Source organism: Chaetodon trifascialis, chromosome 22 (genome assembly GCF_039877785.1).
Source record: "Chaetodon trifascialis isolate fChaTrf1 chromosome 22, fChaTrf1.hap1, whole genome shotgun sequence".
Classification (NCBI taxonomy): Eukaryota; Metazoa; Chordata; class Actinopteri; order Chaetodontiformes; family Chaetodontidae; genus Chaetodon; species Chaetodon trifascialis.
Genome location: NC_092077.1, coordinates 9,928,296 through 9,946,237, shown reverse-complemented (window position 1 = coordinate 9,946,237; position 17,942 = coordinate 9,928,296). Strand labels below are relative to the sequence as shown.

Genomic DNA, 17,942 nt, shown 5'->3' with positions numbered 1-17,942 from the left:
ATGGGGAAAGCGAAATGAAAGCCGTTCCTCCTGGGTGATTCTGCCGGCCCGGCTTTTGTCCGCGCTGCCTATCAGACCTCCATGTCTGCGCACGTGTGTTATTTTGTCTGCTTCTGTGTGCACCAGCTGCCAAGTTGAGTCCTGTTCAAGGCCTTCTCGGCGGCGCTACTTTCAGACGTCTGCCCGCTCTCTTCTCCCGCCGCCGACCCCTGTGGGTTGCCCTGCTTTAAAATGCATGATGCCTCTTCCCAGCATTCCAGGCTCAAGCAGAGAAATCACCTTTCTGCAGATGCGCACGAATGCACACAAGCTGACTTAATCTGCCTCTAGCTCACACTAAAGCTGTCAAATAGTGCTCTTACTCTGTCACACCCATGTAAGGTTGTGTCTGCAAGTGTGGTATATATATGCATAAACACATCTTTGTGGTTTGGATTTTCTTACTGCACATGATCCCAGGGTAAGTCCTTGTGTGTTGTTAACCACATTCACAGACTCGCTGCCTTGAATCCACGAGGCAGTGGGACATTTTCAGTGTTTTGACATGACACGGAGGCATTTTCGCCCCCTTTGCCTCACCACACAGAAAGATAAATGCTTGAAGCCTTTGATTAGGAACACAGTGTGCATGGAGTTGGCTAAGGCAAAGCATAGCTGAGCTACTTTTGGTCTGAGTAGGAATGTTTTAGTCACATTGCTGGAATAAAAGGCACTTTTGGTTTGGCAGATGCAGCTCTGACAGCATTATGCGCTCGGACAGTGGACGTGCAGAAAGCCGAGTGTGCACGGAGAGGAACTGAAGAGGTTTATTGGCGTAGTTAACTTTCAGTTCTGTGTGCGCTGTGACTTGTTGTACTTTTTAAACGTGTAAATTGGCAAGAAAGCAGATGTAAACGAGCACTGCTTCCGCATTGTGGACACCACTCTTGCCTTCTTCACAATCAACTCATTAACCTGTCGTTTGTTTTGTGTTTTTTTTACATGAATGCGTCCTTATACACTGTGTGTTTGCACGCGTGTGTTTCATAAGGCTCGCACTTACATTCCCACACAGAAATGAAATATTCATGATCCTTACATTTGCCAGCAATGGAGAGCAACGGAGTGCCACCAGTTGCCATGTTGTCGAATTAGCATATTAATGATATAAATGCTGTATAATTAACATGTGGGGGTGGATTATGCACGTGAATCATTGTCAGTGGGAGAGAAGAAAGGGTCAGGCTAATGAGGTTAAAAAGCACATTAACGAGCGCTTTGAGTGAAATTTGCCATGTGATTTAATGCAAAAAAAAAAAAAAGCTGTGGGCTGAGAGAGAGATCAGTAGCTTCTTTATGCTTGATTTTTTTTTTCTTTTTTTACTTTAAAGGTAAAATCTCTCTAAAATTGAGCTTTGATCACTGTCGGTATACCTGCTCCATTCAGTCGTCGCTCTTTCCCAACGAGCTCGGGCTGTTTTTGAAGGAGGAGCGCCGATGTTCTTCTTACTCAGGACCTCTGGCAGTGTTTGTTCTTCTAAGGGGCTTAGACAGAGCGATGAGCAACCCAAATGTAACGAGGTTTGACAGGCCTTGACTCCGAGTGGCAGCCTAAAACACATGCACGCTTAATCCGAGCCAGTGGGCTTTCGAGGGATCTCGACCTACTCAGCAGAATACACTTGCAAACCAGCAGACACAGATGAAGCCCTAATAGATTAAGGCGAGGTGAAAGAGCATTAAAGAGATCGAAACGCAACCTCTGACCTCCCGTGAGTGGATTATTGGCTTTCAGTGCGACTTTGTTTGATCATATATGTGAGGTAGGGCTGCAAGTAATGATCATTTTCATTATTGATGAAGCTAGCTCGAGTTCCCAAACGCCCAAGGTGACATTTTAAGATGCTTTGATTTGTCTGGTCAACAGTCCAAAAGTCAAACAGATTCGGTTTAGAATAATTTAGAACAAAATTCCTGCTTGAAAAGCATGAAAAGCATGAATTTTGTTCGTTGAATAGTTGAATCATTGACTAATTGCATTAGCATTAATTTGGATGAGAAATGCACATTAACACTGAACAAGGCTAAAGGTGGCGGTGCTACAGTCAAGCTAGTGACATGCTAACATCAGCATGCTAACATGCTCGCTATAAACAATGTCAACATGCTAATGTTTATCTGGTGTAATGTTCACCATGTTCGCCATCTGACCTTTTCACCTTGTTCCATGTGCCAGCACATTCCCTCAGTATCTCTCCCTCTGTATGACCTTCACATATGCTGAGAATCCCGCCGTGACGTGTGAAGTGTGGCGATGGGGATGAGTGCTGCCACATTAGCCCTGCGAAGACATGATGACACACTGCATCAGTGTTAAACCACCAGCTCCCCACCGGAGACCCTCTGAATTTCTATTTTAGCTCCTATATTTGCTCTCCGTTCCTCTGCTGATGCATTCGTCAGTCTCCATTCCGTCGCCTCTCTTGTTTACTCTTGAGACGACCGACAACACGCAAAGTTTTTCCCTCCCCGTGTCTGTTTGCCGTTGTTCCTGTTTGTTTATCCATGTGCGCATGGCTCTTCCAGACTGCCATCTTTGTGTAATGTCTAGTTTGGGGATGATGGTTTGGGCAAGAATAGAAGCGTCCTCGCCGTGACCCAGTGGGCCTGGTGTCACACAGAATCAGACTGCGTGTGTTTGGGTGTGTCAGAAAGGATCAGAGTTTGCCTTTTGGCGGCCGAAATGCCGGTCATTGCCGGCCATCTGGAAACTGGGTCTGACAGGTTCAATAGACAGACAATGTGTGTGTGTTCATGTCATATCTGAGCATCAGCAGGTCTGCTTTTGTTCAGTTTATGCAATAGGATATTCATGCACCAGTGACATCCACTTAGATGTGCTATGTTTGTGTGTGGGTGTGTGTGTGTGTAGCGTGTGTGCGCATTGGTCCGTTTATAGGATTTTCCCTCTGCTGCGCCTGTTCTTGTACTCTGCGGCAGCTGTGTGGTCGAACAGCCATGAACGGCATCTCCCCCCCCCATTTGTACTCGCTGTCCTCTTTTTTTTCTGTCATAATAAAACCCAATCCCAGCAAATGGGACAAACAACAACAACACATCAATTCCCTCAAGTGCAAACACCTTTCCTGTCCACTCAGTGCATCATTTGGTGGTTAGCCAGCCCAGACAGTTGACAGACAGATAGTCAGAGGCAGACGGATGACAGACAGTTAGAGGCAGACGGACAGACAGCAGCTGGCTTGTGGATCGACAGGCGGGAAGCTTTCATTTCACAGCAGAAAAAAAAAAACCACGGCGACTTGAAACTGAATAATTTAGTTGACTGCAGCTGGGAAAGTCACTTGGATAATTCATGCATTGGGCGCACTTTGTGAGTGCAAGTGTGTTTGCTGTGATTGCCTGTGTGTGTGTGAGTGATTGGGCTTTGAATGAATTACAAAAAGTCGGCATGTGTGTGTTAGCATGTGTGTGTGTGTGTGTGTGTGCACAAGCGTTTGGTCTTTGAATGAATTACAAAGTCAGATGTGCACTTGTGACAAATCCCTTGTAAAGATAGTGTTTCTGCAGCTCGAGGGATAACAAGGAGCTGGCGGAGCTTCAGCATAAAATGCACAAGGACACACACGCGCGCGCAAACACACACACACACACACACACGGAGTTACAGGCAGCACAGAGTGTCTAGCTTCTGTTTGATTTCATCAGCAGACTTGATCTAAATGTCAACATGATGGAGTGGGTGGATGTAATTCAACTGAATCCTCTCTTGGGTCGTGGGCTACTCTGCCAGAAAAAAAAAGCCTCAAAATAAAAATTTAAACACCTCTGGCAGTCATCCTCTGATTTGCCATCTTTGAGTTCAGCTTAGTGTAATAGCAAAGTTCACTGCATTTTGTTTTTGCCAATTTGCATTAAGAACAAGCCAACAACCCGTTTTTTTAGAAGTGATTTTCAACCAAACTTTACTTCCCAATGCGTCCAAAAGCCGTTGTGTCCCATCCATGAGGACGCCGGCTCAACTAGATCTTTGCTACTTTTTGGACTGCTAACATAGCGTCCATGCAACATTACCTGCGTGGCCACCATGTTTGTACTCTAGATCTCTTGGTGCAGCTCTCTGTGTCTTTAAATTGGGTTGGATTATATATAATCCCTCTCCAGTGGAGGAAATTCTCTCGTTGCTGTTTGGACGGTGCGTTCAGGTACACTGGACGAGCCCTGCAGGCAGAAGAAATGAAATTCTCCCTAAACACTTCAGCTGTCGCCGGATCCCTCTCAGTTCTGCATGGCAGGGACTCTTGTTATACATTTCCACTCCAAATCCCACTGGAGCTGTCTTGTTCCTCCACATGTGTGTCCATGTATGAATGCATGTCTGTTTGTGTGTGTGCTCGCGTGCGTCGCCCTCTGAATCGGCTACTTGTGTGCCGGCGTGAGAGCATGTGTGTCTGCAGTGCGTGGATTTGTCAGTGCTTGTGTGAATGTACTCTAAGTGTGCAGTGGTTGACATATCTGTGCGTACATTCAGGTTTAAATGTGTCGGTTAATTTATTTGTGTGTGTGTGTCAGGCTGCAGTGAGCGAGTCAGCGGGACACAGCTCTCTTTTTAAAGAGACGGTTGAAGAGCTGTCAACTGACACTCTGCTGATGGCTGTTCCACTCTCGCTCTCACAGCAGCGCTCGCTGCTCGTGAAGCGCCAGCACGCCTCTACCTCCTTACTTACAAAACACGTACAAGCTAAAATCTCAACACAATATGCTCATTACCGGAGTTTTTCTCCATTTCAGCGCTTTAACTGAGCCGCTTCCTACATCCCTCCATCTGTTTTATCCATGATTCCTCTCCCTACCTCCTAACTTGTCTGTAAGGGGTACTCAGAGAGTTTAGTGTTACAAAAGACAGATTAGGAAAATCATGGCGCTGCAGAGGCAGAGATCTTTTCGTGCCTAGTATGGGTCAAGCTTCACAAAACCTGGATCGTGCGACTTCCCATCATGCAGCTCTTTTAGTTCCCGTTATCAGATCCACGACGCGACGCTGAAACTCGCCCACGCAGTTCGTAACGCTCTTCAGTCCCAATCTGAGGTCGTTTTTTCAGCTCCCTCCCGCTGTTGTCACTGGCTGTGTTCCTCATGTCTTCATGACAAGTCAGCTGATCCTCGCGTAAAATCAGCGGAGCGCCCCTTTAAGTCCGTGCCCACGTCTGCTCTCCATCTCTTTTGATTCAGTTTGGGAAATAGAAAACGTGTTAAAACTTTCTGTTACTGCCTCTGCTTTCCCGAGTCCACTCTCAAAGCTTTCATCATACAAACATGGCTTCAGCGGGAGCTTGTTTTCGGCCTGTAGAACATGGGAGAGGTGTTATTTTCCCACCTGCACGTGCCTCTGAGGTCGTCTGCTGGTTAGCCTCTCGAATGAGCGAGTTGGTGTTGCGATACTGCAGATGTCTGCAACTTTAGACTCCTTCCTATGGTCAGAATGTATTTATGTAAGTTTCTTTTGTGTATCGCTATTTTGAGTTTGTGCAGATTTTATAAGCTTTGATTTTATTTCACCTACACAGATATTGATCGCGCCTCCTCTCCCTTCTCCACAAGCTTTTTGTTTTGTGTTGCTGTGCTTTTGTCTCGGGACCTTTTTCTAACTCTGCATAACTGAGCTCCAACATTAAAAAAAAAACAAAGAGAAACTCATGTGGGCGTTTCGTGTCTCTTTATCGTTGTAGTGCTGGCCAGTTTCCGAGGGACCGTCCAGCATGGCCTCCCACTGGAAATCGGAGACACGGTGCAGATCCTGGAGAAATGTGAAGGTACAGTGCACACGGTTCACACGGTTGCTATTCTGTTTCATGCACGCTTTGAATAAAACACGGTAGTGCATGGAAGGAAATTGCTTTCGCTTGATTAGCTAAGTGAATACATGCACGTATGCACATCCAAAATATTAGGAACACTTCCTCTTTCCATTAAATATACAGATCAAGCGAATCCATGTGAAAGCTGTCACACTTCTTTTCCAGTATTCAACCCATCAGTAATCAGTAAAGGCATGCACACACTGTATTGTACGTGCACGTGCGCTCGCAGACACTTGCATTAATCCACAGATTTATCCATCTCACGACAAACAGCCTCAGAAATGGGCGCATTATTTGCTACAAAGGAACACATGCAATAAAGCTTTGATGTTACAGAAAGTTCTCCTGGTGGATGTCACACTTCTTGTATGTCTTCTTGAGGGACGTCGTGTTGCAAATGCTGCGAAAAGAGCAGCATCATGTCTGCGATGAATGGCTGTGGACATTCATGTTCGCTACTGTTTCCTGCACCACAGACTGGCTGCTTTTCCCGCCAATTCTGTTTTTCTCCTCTCCCTGCTCTCTCTTCCACTCTCCATCTTCTGCCGTCCCTCTCTCCCTGTCTGTTAATGTTTATATCACCTGCATCCTCTTTCCCCTCTTTCTCTTTCCTTAGATTCTTTTTTTCATTTCTACAATAACATGAAATCATCTAACCACAGCAGAGCCACACTGTTAAGCGCACCTTGACACAAATAACCAGCTTTGCACAAACACACACACACACACCTCCCTCATCCGGAGTTCTTGACACACACTGTTTCACTTCCTGTTGGGAGATTGAGGCGCACACTCGCACCGAGAGAGTCAGCCAGTTGTGCAGCCGGCCAGCCAGCGAGAGGGATGTGATGTTGCGGTAAAAAGGCCCAGAGGAAGTCGACAATAGCACCGTCACCACAATGCTCGGTCCAGAGCCGAGGAACAAAATCAAAATTCTGCCTGCAGCTCGGCGGCTGAGAGACGAGCTGCTGACGGCGGAGGAGACAGACTAATGGGTCCGCCTCGTGTTGATACTTCTGGCACATCAAAACACAGGAGCTTAGCATGTGAACGTGTCCTCTCTGACACGTGGCTCCTGGCTCAGTTATTGATTTCTGACTCGCCACATCAAGTTCCTGACAGCAGCAACCACATTAGACTGAGTGTCGGGCAACAAGTTAAACTGTGATGTTAAGCAGTGCTGCCTTCATGTACCCATACAGCCCTATCAGATGAGGTCAAGTACCCCTTTGTAGACACCCCCTAATGTATTTGGAATCCAATTTAGCTGTTTATTTTCCCCTCTAACGCAAATATATGGATGTATTTAAGAATTAGCTGCGCTGCTTTAATCCTTTCATACCCCCTGGCTATGCAGTAGGCTATCTCACGTAGCCCTGGTTGGTAATCACTGATTAAAAACATTGATCAGTCACATGCTGCCGATCCTTCACAGATGCGTTGCAGTCCTTCACTGACATATAACTCTGGTGAAAGCTGTCACAGTACTTGACCTCTGCGACAGAAGAAGTGACTCATCTAGGAAATACTGAGCATCTGTTTCACAGCGCAGACTGAGAAGTTGCTCAAACCTCCTCTGACTCGTGCATGCCTGAAACCAATCAGGGAGAAAATAGTACCAAAGTGACAGATGCTGCGGTGAAACCCAACAGTGATTAGAGTAATCTAATACATTTACATTCAAGCTATTTAGCTAATGCTCTTAGCTGGAGGGACTTACAATGACTGCAACAGTGGAACGGGCTTAAATCATCAGTTTGGAGAAGAACACCAGCTCAAAGCCTCTGATGTAAATGTGTTATATTGTTTCTATCAGTGGCGGGATTTGCAAAAGCATCGCTCTTGCACTGGTCTGACCTGAGCTCAGATCGGAGCGTGTAACTGATGTGCGAAAAGTGTGAGTGTGTGCAAGCCGCAGCTTCGTCACCTCACTCTCTTCCTCTGCTTTCGCACCTGCTTGGACAATTCGTAGTGAGGTCTGACGGGGTTTTTGGAGGCTTCGTGTGTTACAGGTTTCGCTAGGCCGCGCAGTGGCCTGTGGTCACTGCAAAAACATGTTTAAAAAAAAGCTTCTTTCCCGCAATGCTTTTGAGTGCTGTTATGACTAAGAAGAAAATCTGAAACGCCGTTATTGGCAGTGGAACGCTGTTCATTTGGCAGATATCTATTCAGAGATCTGTTACTGTCTCAGTCCCCTCTTCACACGACACTGACTTGGAATAAAAATAAATGCCTGGTGGGCTTACTGTGACATTTTTTGTAGAATTGGATCATTTTCATGAAATTACACACACTCCCTCTCTCTCACACACGTACATGCATCTCCTTCTATATCCTTCTTATATTAAACACCGCTTTCTGGTCTCTCCGCTTCCTCTCCTTGTGTGTGCTGCAGCCTTACCCTGATATGAAGTGGAATAGTCATAGCAACACACTGCAAATTACAATGCCGCTTTCTCTCTGCAGGCTGGTACCGAGGATTCATCCTGAAGAATCCAAATGTTAAGGTGAGGCGACTTTTTCTGTGTGCGTGTTTTTCTTGTCTTTGCTTGGCTTAGAACTCATTTGTACCCTCACTCCACTCCTGAAGCCCTCCCTCATGAAGTTTTTTTCATTGAATGCTGTCGAGTGACAGAGCAGGGGCATCACGTTTAAATCTTCCCCAGGCTAATCCTCGTTAGCCGCAGCTAGCAGTTTCACCAGCTGAGATGACGGCTGTCAGATTCATGAGCCGTGCTTTCACTGTGAGCAAAATATTTCATTCTGTCAGTTGGTCAAACTAAACTAAAGACTTTACTCTTCTGTGGTAAAAAGTGCTCATACTGCATGTGGTTAGGTGCACACCCGTGGCCCATCCACATGGGTGCTTTTGCTTTATTTTGCCCGATTTTGCTCTCCCCAGCACAGTGTGGGGATATGCAGACGGCGCTCTTCATCAGCCCTCTCCCTCTCCCTTTACTTTTGTTGCACCTGTTAGCAAGGGCACCCCTTTCATGACAGATATGCTAACATCGCAGGAAACGGTACAATACATGTCCTCCATTCAGGTTCAGGTTGTTTTTCCGGCTGCTCAAAATGCCTGCAGTGGAAAAGGTTAAGTAACATCGCATAGTTTCCTGTCCAACGCTGAGCAGAAGTCACATCAGCCACAATAAGTGAAAACACCTGTGTGGGTGTGCTGAGCCTGAAGTGGAAAAAAGACTCGCCAAAGCAACTTGTTTGATAATGGCTCTTTTTCACTGAAGAAACTAGTGGTGTCACGGCAGGAAAGGTGGAGGTGTAAATGATAAAATGAATGTTGGCTGGATTCCATTTAGCTCCGTCTGGCTCACTGTCACACCGTTATGCCTTACTGGGACGCTTGAATAGAAGGTTTTTAATGATATCAGTGAACCTTTGCTTTCCCATCTCAACTCAAACTCAAACTTACAGCTTGAATAATTGTTTTCTAAGATAGGTGTGTTTTCCATTTCTGTCGTTTTCTCAAACCGCGAACTGGCCTCAAATGGCTTCACAACAAGCCCCACACAAAACATTTACCAGGACATAAAAGTAAGAATCGTCAGAAGGAGCAATAAAGGAGGGAGATGCAACAAATGTGTATTTACAGAGCAGACAGAAACAGACATCAATGGCATCGTGGAGAAACAGAATGAGAGTCATAGAGAAAAGAGGTAGAAACGTAGACGAAGAATATGATGTCAGACAAAACATCCAGCGACTTCCAGGTGCTACCAAACACCGACAGCTAAACCACAGCACCACCTTTGTACTCAAACTTCAATCAAATACGCCAAAGTAACTCGTACTGCCACAAAAATCCAAGACCATCTGACTGCTTCAAGTCTTCGTCTGATCGCAGCTTGAAAAAAAAAACAAGAGTCCTTGATCATGACCGCCCGAACCAAACTGGATCGTTACTGTTAATCAAGCTCCAGACCCTGCTGAAAACAGTGGCGCAGGAGAACAATGTCGGGCGTAAAGCAAAGTTAGGTGTGTGCTCAGAGTCTCTGTGTGCGCCAGTGTGCTGCATTTATCCTCAGATACTTAAACATAAGTTCTGCTTTGATCTCCCCGAGTCAATGGGGAGCAACTTGCAGTTTATTAGCGTCAAACAGGGCGCACACACAAACACACTTTTCATCTTTTTTGTCTCCTAAGTCCCATTGCTCCTTGCTTTTATCTTCGTCTGCCCCTCTCTCTCCCTCCACTCTCCTTCTTTCAACCCACAAACACACTTAACACTGTATTGATTATGCGCATCATTTCCACATGCTAGCAGTTAAATGCTAATGGATGACTTGCTGAACATCAGAGCGGCTTCTCGTTAACCTGTTTATGTTTGGCCCAAAGGGGATCTTCCCATCCAGCTACATCCACTTGAAGAATGCCCACGTCAAGAATAAAGGGTAAGTGTTTTTGTTTTTCTGTTTTTTGTCCTTTGCTGTTCTTGTGTGTGCAGGTTTCTTATGCATGCGTGTGTTCGTAGGCAATTTGAGACGGTCATCCCCGTTGAAGACTCCGTCATCACAGAGATGACGTCAACGCTGCGAGACTGGGGTGCCATGTGGAAACAACTCTATGTGGTATGAATCCGCACACCCACACACGCGCCGTTTGTACCGATTTAAATACCACTGCCGCCGAAGCAAAGCTGCCTTTTTCGGTTTCTCATGAAGGGAATTTGTTTGGCCCTGGGTAATTCAAAAGCCACGCGGAGTCAAAGCTTTTTCATACACATTCATTAGTTGGATTGATTGTGTTTGTGGCCTATTAAGCTATCTGGGGTAGCTGATTAAATTGAGCTGATGAATACTCGCAGTTCAAAGTGCATAAATTTGTGGCAAAAAGCAGCAGGACACTGAGGCTAATTTGCACAAATCCATTTTAAGTCCCTCTGTCTGCGTCTCTACGGGTCGCCCTCTTCCTCTCAGTGTCGATTTGGCTTTCTAATGCGTCGTCTCTTACTCGGTTCTCACTTTTGGGTGTCTCAGTGCAGCTGTATGTTTTCATCTTCTTATCTGTGTCTTCCCCTCTGTCTGTCATCCTCATTCTGTCTTTCCTTCTTGTCAATTTCACTTTCATTCCTCCCCTTTGACTCACTCCACTCTGCCTCTCTCTCTCCTAATTCTCTCCTCCTCCATCTTTCCCCGCCGTTTCCTGCTTCCACAGAAGAATGAGGGGGATTTGTTCCACCGACTTTGGCATGTGATGAATGAAATCCTGGACCTGAGGAGGCAGGTGCTGGTGGGTCACCTCACCCATGACCGCATGAGGGACGTCAAGCAGCACATCACAGCGAGATTGGACTGGGGCAACGAGTGAGTAGAAGACAGACAGAGAGCAGAGGGATTGCTCTCTTTAAATGTCTAAATGTAGCTTTGGGAGCAGTTGTTTTTATTGTCCCATCTCACAGGACCATATTTATGTTGTTTTTCTATGTTTCAGGTTATCAGTTATTCATCAGATAAACTTTGCTGCTAGTTTTAAGACTGATTTTCTGCTCTCTGCACAGCCATTGGACTCCATTCGATATAGTATATATGTAAATCAAATAGCAGTGACCAGAGGCTTTCTTGAGAGCAGCAATCCATCACATGGACCACTCAGGGGGTTTTATTTTTCTAAAAGTTATGTTTTTATTGCATGGTAATAGAATTATGAACCAGAACCAGTTCAGATTTTGTTGGATGCTGAGCTGCACCCTTTTAATGGAGCCACTTCCAAATCTGTCATCCTTTTCGCATCACCCGTATTGCCTGTTATCTTGTCTTCCGTCAGTCTGCACCCACACCATGAACTTCTGACTTGTGTGCAGACTTGAGAGACCAGGAACTCAAACCATAGTTCCACTGCTATACTTCCTGGAACCAAAAAAGTCCCTGTCTGGTGTACTGTCTGATGACCCAGAGTTTGCAGAGCTGAACATGACTCACAGCAGCTGCTGCAGCACACAGCCACATTGTCTGTACAGGGCTAAATAAAGTTGGATTGAGTCGAATTGAATTGCAGCTTGGGTTCATTTCACACACACGATCAGCAGGCACTTGTTGCCGCTGATATCATTAGAATGAGGGGCGGAGAAGCAGAAGTCAATTTGCCATCTGTTTCAGTGCACTTACATTATAAAGCTGCATGACCATAAAACACAGATGTAGGACAGATCATCTGTCACAGATCTCTTTAGAACTCTGCATGTCTCCTTTGCGTCCACTCACAAGTCAACAGCATATGAAGCTCAACCTGACCTGTTTGAAAACTGTTTGCGTGATGTAATTTTCACCTTTTTTGACGTACTGATAAAAGTTTTGTCTCCCGATATCACTTTAGGGTATCTGCAGATACAGAGTCAGTCTGATTTGAGTGATCTCTTTTCCATCCATCCATCCATCCATCCATCCATCCATCCATCCATCCATCCATCCATCCATCCATCCATCCATTTTCTATACCCGACTATCCCTTTTCGGGGTTGCGGGGGAGGTGGAGCCTATCCCAGCTGTCAACGGGCGAGAGGCGGGGTACACCCTGAACCGGTCGCCAGTCGATTGCAACATACAAAGACATACAACCATTCACACTCACACTCACACCTAAGGACAATTTTAGAGTAACCAATTAACCTAATGAGCATGTTTTTGGTCTGTGGGAGAACCCACGCATGCACGGGAAGAACACGCAAACTTCACACAGAAAGGCCCTGCCTGACCCGGGGATCAAACCAGCGACCTTCTTGCTATGAGGCGCACTACCTGCTGCTCCACCGTGCCGCCTGTGATCTCTTTTCTTCAGATTTAAAATCTGTTATCTCGCTGTGTGAGATCGCTCATTAGAATAATTCTCACACAAGTTAACATGAGACAGTGATTGCGATGGCACTGAAAACTGATTAGGCAGCCTGCTATGACTGATGGCAGAACCACAGACCTGACACATGACATTGACTATTGAGTAGCTATATTTTATGCTGATCGGTCGTGTCATTGCTATATGCATGATTTTCTAAAATGACTCTCACCTATTTTGCTTTTCAACACCTAACTCTAAAACCTCTGAGTTTCCCTGAACGCACCGCTGATGAATCGCTTGTGCACATCTGCATAACCTCGTTATGACTACGCACGAATCTTCTCCAAAATAAATGAATGGAATAAATCCAGCTTCACGTTCACAGTGTTCAGTTCTTACACTAAAGTTGCAGTGAATGAGAAACAGCCCAGTTTAATCTAATGACAGGTTGCTTCAACTGGAGCAAACAAAACTGAATTGGAAAACGAGAAGGTCTCACCTCACATTTCGTCACATATTTTAGGAGAAAAGGGGAAATTGTAATAAAACCGAATATGTGATTCAACTGCTTTTATATTCTGTCTTTGGGCGTCCTGGAGCTTTCTGCAACTCTCTAACTCATCTTTCCCTCTTTCTTCTCTCCTTGCTCCTCTGTCTTTTGTTGTCACCTTCTATCCCTGCAGGGACACTCCTCCTCAATCAAGTCTTTTTTTCCCGTCCTCACACAGACAGCACTCTCGCCATCCTTCCTCCCTCTCTCTCTCTCTCTTCTCTTTCGATGCCATGGGGGTGAAATAAAAAAAAATCTCCCAGCTTCTGTCGTTCTGTCTGTCCTTACCCTTCACTCTCCTTCGTTTCCCTGCTGTGGGCACACCCCAAACGCACACACACACCTCCTTACTGAGGAAATGGGTGGACAGTCCCTCGCTGTGGGCTGCTGTATGGTTGACCAGGCCTGTCTCTTTTATTGCTGACAAGGAGGCACACTGTAGCATCCCGTTTTGGTCCACTGGAAGGGGCCAGCCTGGAGGAGGATAAGAGGAAGGAAGGGAGAAAGTGAGGCAGAGCTGTCCACGGAAACCGATGAGGACGTGAAGGAACAGAGAGGGTTGAGGGATGGACAGGGGGAGGGATGGAGGGGAGCAGTTTGAAGGATAAAGAGGACAGCGAGCATAGCAGGGGGCTGAAGGGAGAGGACGCTTTTCTTTCGCCTGTTCTTTAGAGGGGAGGACGATCTGTCAGGTTTATTTAGCTGACTGACACGGGCGATCTGACAGCGCTGGCTCGTGAGTGTATGTCACTTGTGGGTCTATACGTATTTGATGCTCAGTTCAACTTTGTCTGTTTTGCCTGCCGCAGAGCAGGATATGAACTAAGCGTAAATATGTGTGTGATGTATCTGATCTGTGTGTAATTCACCGTGTGAATCTGTGCGTTGCAGACAGCTCGGCTTGGACCTGGTCCCCAGGCGAGAGTTCAGCATGGTGGACCCAGATGAGATCAGCGTCACAGAGCTTTACAGACTGGTGAGTGTTCTTCCAACTCTCCACTCAGTTTTAATCAGTGATTTGTTCCCAAAGTAACACCTCATTTGAGGAGCAGCAGGTGAGTTCAGCGAGAATCGGCTCTTCTGAAGTGTCAACCCCAATGCCAGACAGGTGTATAGTGTACAACAGGATAAGTGGGTGTAGATGATGGATGGATGGATTGATTGGCTGTATAATGCTGTATCTACTCTGTTCAGCGTGTAGCTAAAATTGAAATTGTCAGTCCCAGACTTGCAGCTTCATGCTAACTGCTTCAACCAACACACCCTTCAGCTGATAACAGCAGACAGTTCAGACAGAAGGATGTTTAAACAGTTTGTTCATTCAGTGCTTCGTCTGATCCGGCGAGCCTCTGAGGTGATGTGAGGAGCTGTCCGTCACTCCCTGAGTTCTTCCTCAAAGCTGGCAGGTGGAGGAGGTAGTGGTGTGAACTGGCAGACCACATCAAACCCTGCCAAGCACACCTTCGGCTGTGGAAAGTTGGGATTAACTTCACAGTTTTCGGCTTCGTGCGAAAATCTAAAAATCTTATTGTCTTATCTTTGTGAATGCAAAACAATCTCACTTTTAAGGGTTACTCGAGGACCTTTTGAGATGTAGAGCTTCAAATTTCCACTTCCTCTGAGCACTTTAAGGACTTTTCATGCATGACTAAAATCTCAATGTTTAAAAATGTCTGAAAGTTGGGATTGGAAGTTCACTCTTGACCCTGGAAACAGGGGCTTTCAGTTGCATCACACAGTCTCTCTTTGTTTTTCTCAGAGCTTTCAGGACTTCTCGTCCATGTCTGCTTCAAAGTTTACACTCAAACGCTCAACAGGCCGCCGGCGTCATGTAGAAAGATGTGGTTGAATGTCCGAATCTCTACCTCCTCCATCTGTCTCTGCACCTTTTCATGCCTTCCTTCCCCTACTGTTTGCTCCCCGCTTCCCCTTCCCATTTTCTCCAAGCCCCAACCGCTGTTACCATGGCAACCACTTCTCTGCCCTGATACAGCACAGGGAGAATTGTATCACACACACACGCACACAGTGACGGCTTTCCCTTTGCAGGGGTAATTGAGGCTCTTAATCCATCTGTTTCTTTTTTTTTGTTTGTCAAAACAAAAGCAGGCGTAGCTGAATGAAAGCTTAATACACCTCGATTAAATGGTGCACAAAATGAGCAAATGACTGCAATTCCCCAATACGGAGACAAGATAAAGGGACGGGCATTCACTGCCGCCATCCACGTACGCACATAAACACACAGCACCCCGTCACATCAAGTCCAGATGACATCAATAGTGTTCAGTGAGATCTTTGTGGATGAGAACAGCTTCTTTGTTTCTGCCTTGTGCGGTGCTGCTGTGGTGCGGCTTAATTAAAATGAGATGGGGATTACCTGGTGTGTGTGTGTGTGTGTGTGTGTGTGTGTGTGTGTGCTGAAATGGCAGTGGGGTGTTACTGTGGGAAAATGTAGCCTGACTGCTTCATCGTGTGATTTCCATCCAGTGTAATAGAGAGGATACCGAGGAGGATGAAGGAAAGACAGTCGGCGTGTTGAATCAGAGTTCGCATGGGCACGGCGTAGACGATGCTACGAGTTTGATTCCAAAATAAAATACATGCAGTTGTTCGGAAAGGGTGATTGAGAAAATGGAGGGCTGAGATAATATAGCAGCGGCCGGGGTTCAATTCCAGCCGGGGTCCTTTGCTGCATATCATCCCCTCTCTCTCTCCCTCTTTCTTTCCTGTCTCTCTCCAGCTGACATAAAGCAGAAATGCCAAAAACTGGCTTGGTGAGTGCTGTACATATCATGAGGGAAAGAGATGGCATATTCCAGGGATGCCCCTTTATAGTGTCGCTGAAGTTTTCTATGGAGACTGAAGCCTGATTTTTAGTTGACTTGACATCTGAAAACAGACCCCCTTTGTGGCATTTAATGTGGTAGCAGCCTTAAAAGGGAGAAAACCTTTATCAAATCCCTAACTGGCTCCGCAGCCTCATGCTAAGCCTGCTCAGTTAAAGCTGAAGCTGTGCGTAGCGCAAAGGCAAAAATGGCTTCAAACCTCCTGTTTTTTCCACACAGGGTGAGTTCAGTGTTCAGAGTTCAGTGCAGAGCTCCCAGAGCGACGAATCCACTAACAGTGGCAGATCAGACAGCGGTGACGGATAGCTCAGGCCCGGCCTCGGACGCGTGGTCGTAAAATTTCCTCTGTGATTTCAGTTATCTCTAAACACCCTTAAAAACTACATGCGCGTATCTCCTGCTTCCTGCTGGTGTCGCGCGGGTCTCCCTCCCACAAGCTCAAAAGAGGCTTATACTGCGACGTCGAAGTGAGTGATGAGAGGCAGCTCCGATGGAGGGATGGAGAAAAGACTGGGAGCTTTCTCCGTGGCCTCAGTTTGACCCCTCTCTCCTTCTCAAACGCACCCTGTAGTTCGACAGCCACTCCACTTGATGCTGCTTCATGCTGTTTAAGAAACGACGACCGAGTGAACAATAATAAGACGGGTGGGCAAGCACACACATGGTCACGCTCGGCTCCATCTCCATCGTCCTCTTCTTGTTGCCCACAGCTTTTTGTGTAGCCAGCAGGGCTGCCGGGCCGTCGTGTCTATCCTTTTGTGTCTAGTCATGCTGAAGCTGTTGTATAACCACACGCCGCTCCAGCGAGGCAGTTTAAACGACACACTGAATATAACCTCGTCATAAAATCCCACAGCATAAATTAGGCCTCCCCAGACTGAGCCATTCTGTGTCAAAACCCAGGAGCTCAGCCCTATTGTGCTGAGAGTAGCTAATCTGGTAAAAAATAGAGTTGGTGCCTTGTTGTTGGATCACTCTGCAGCCTGTTTGCTTCTGGGATCTCAGATAGGGCAGAGCAGTCACGACAAAAACAAAACAGATTCATCATTTTGACAGATATTGCAATTGTAAAATGATTTGTGGGATAATTTCCAAGCATGTTAAGTCTCAGAGGAGCGTCGCAGTGGTGTTTTATATGTTTGCGTTTATAGTACAGTGCAGCTGTTTTCCAAATCATGTCGTGCATTTTAGATTGATTTCTTACCCTCTAGGCAGACGCTGTTTATCTCACATTTCACATGAATATCAGCCCTCAGACTTCTCTTAGATACCGTAGCTTAGCATTTTGTCGCCTTAGTTTTTGTCAAAGCGCTATTGTTATCCCTTGGTAACGCACTCTTGGGTGGGTTCAAAACATTGCAACATCAGTGTCTTCACAGTCAACTGCTGAACAGCATATTTATAATGCAGGGAAGAACCACCTTCAACTGTACTTTACAACAGCTGTGGTCTCCACGTCATCCACGCGTGGGTTTGTTTATTCTGTATTGCTGCGTTGGATAATCTTAAACCGTAGTACAGATTAATGTTCCATTAGGAACTGTTTAGAGTTCCTTGAAATGTTGAACAGGTGAACAGATGAGAAGACACGGCAGCAGGTAACTGTAACAGCAGGTACTGCTGGTTAGCTTAGCTTAGCATGAAGGTGTTATCTATCTTATATATAACTGGATGAAGCATATTCCCAAAATGTTGACCTAATCCTTTAACGAAAGGATTCCATCATGGCTAATAACGTACTGTTGGGGGTGATTGGTAGCAGTTTCTGCGTTGTATGTCTGACTCTTGATACTCTCGACGCTCTTCTGTGGTTTCGTCCTTGTATTTATTTTTTTCTAATATCTATTCCTCCTCTCTCGTCACCGTCCCGCTTCCCCCTCCTCGTCTCTTTACATC

The 17,942-nt window shown here is 46.0% G+C and overlaps 1 protein-coding gene across 8 annotated transcripts in view; it reads left to right on the top strand.

The window, feature by feature from the left end:
- The window catches only part of dock4b (dedicator of cytokinesis 4b), a 103,254-nt gene that overhangs the window by 22,613 nt on the left and 62,699 nt on the right, over nucleotides 1-17,942 (top strand). For all 8 annotated transcript variants that reach the window (XM_070992007.1, XM_070992006.1, XM_070992001.1 and 5 more), the window contains exons 2-7: nucleotides 5,727-5,810; nucleotides 8,325-8,365; nucleotides 10,212-10,267; nucleotides 10,348-10,444; nucleotides 11,031-11,179; nucleotides 14,089-14,173. In XM_070992007.1, coding sequence (XP_070848108.1) covers nucleotides 5,727-5,810; nucleotides 8,325-8,365; nucleotides 10,212-10,267; nucleotides 10,348-10,444; nucleotides 11,031-11,179; nucleotides 14,089-14,173 — 512 coding nt within the window. The remainder of the gene's footprint in view (nucleotides 1-5,726; nucleotides 5,811-8,324; nucleotides 8,366-10,211; nucleotides 10,268-10,347; nucleotides 10,445-11,030; nucleotides 11,180-14,088; nucleotides 14,174-17,942) is intronic.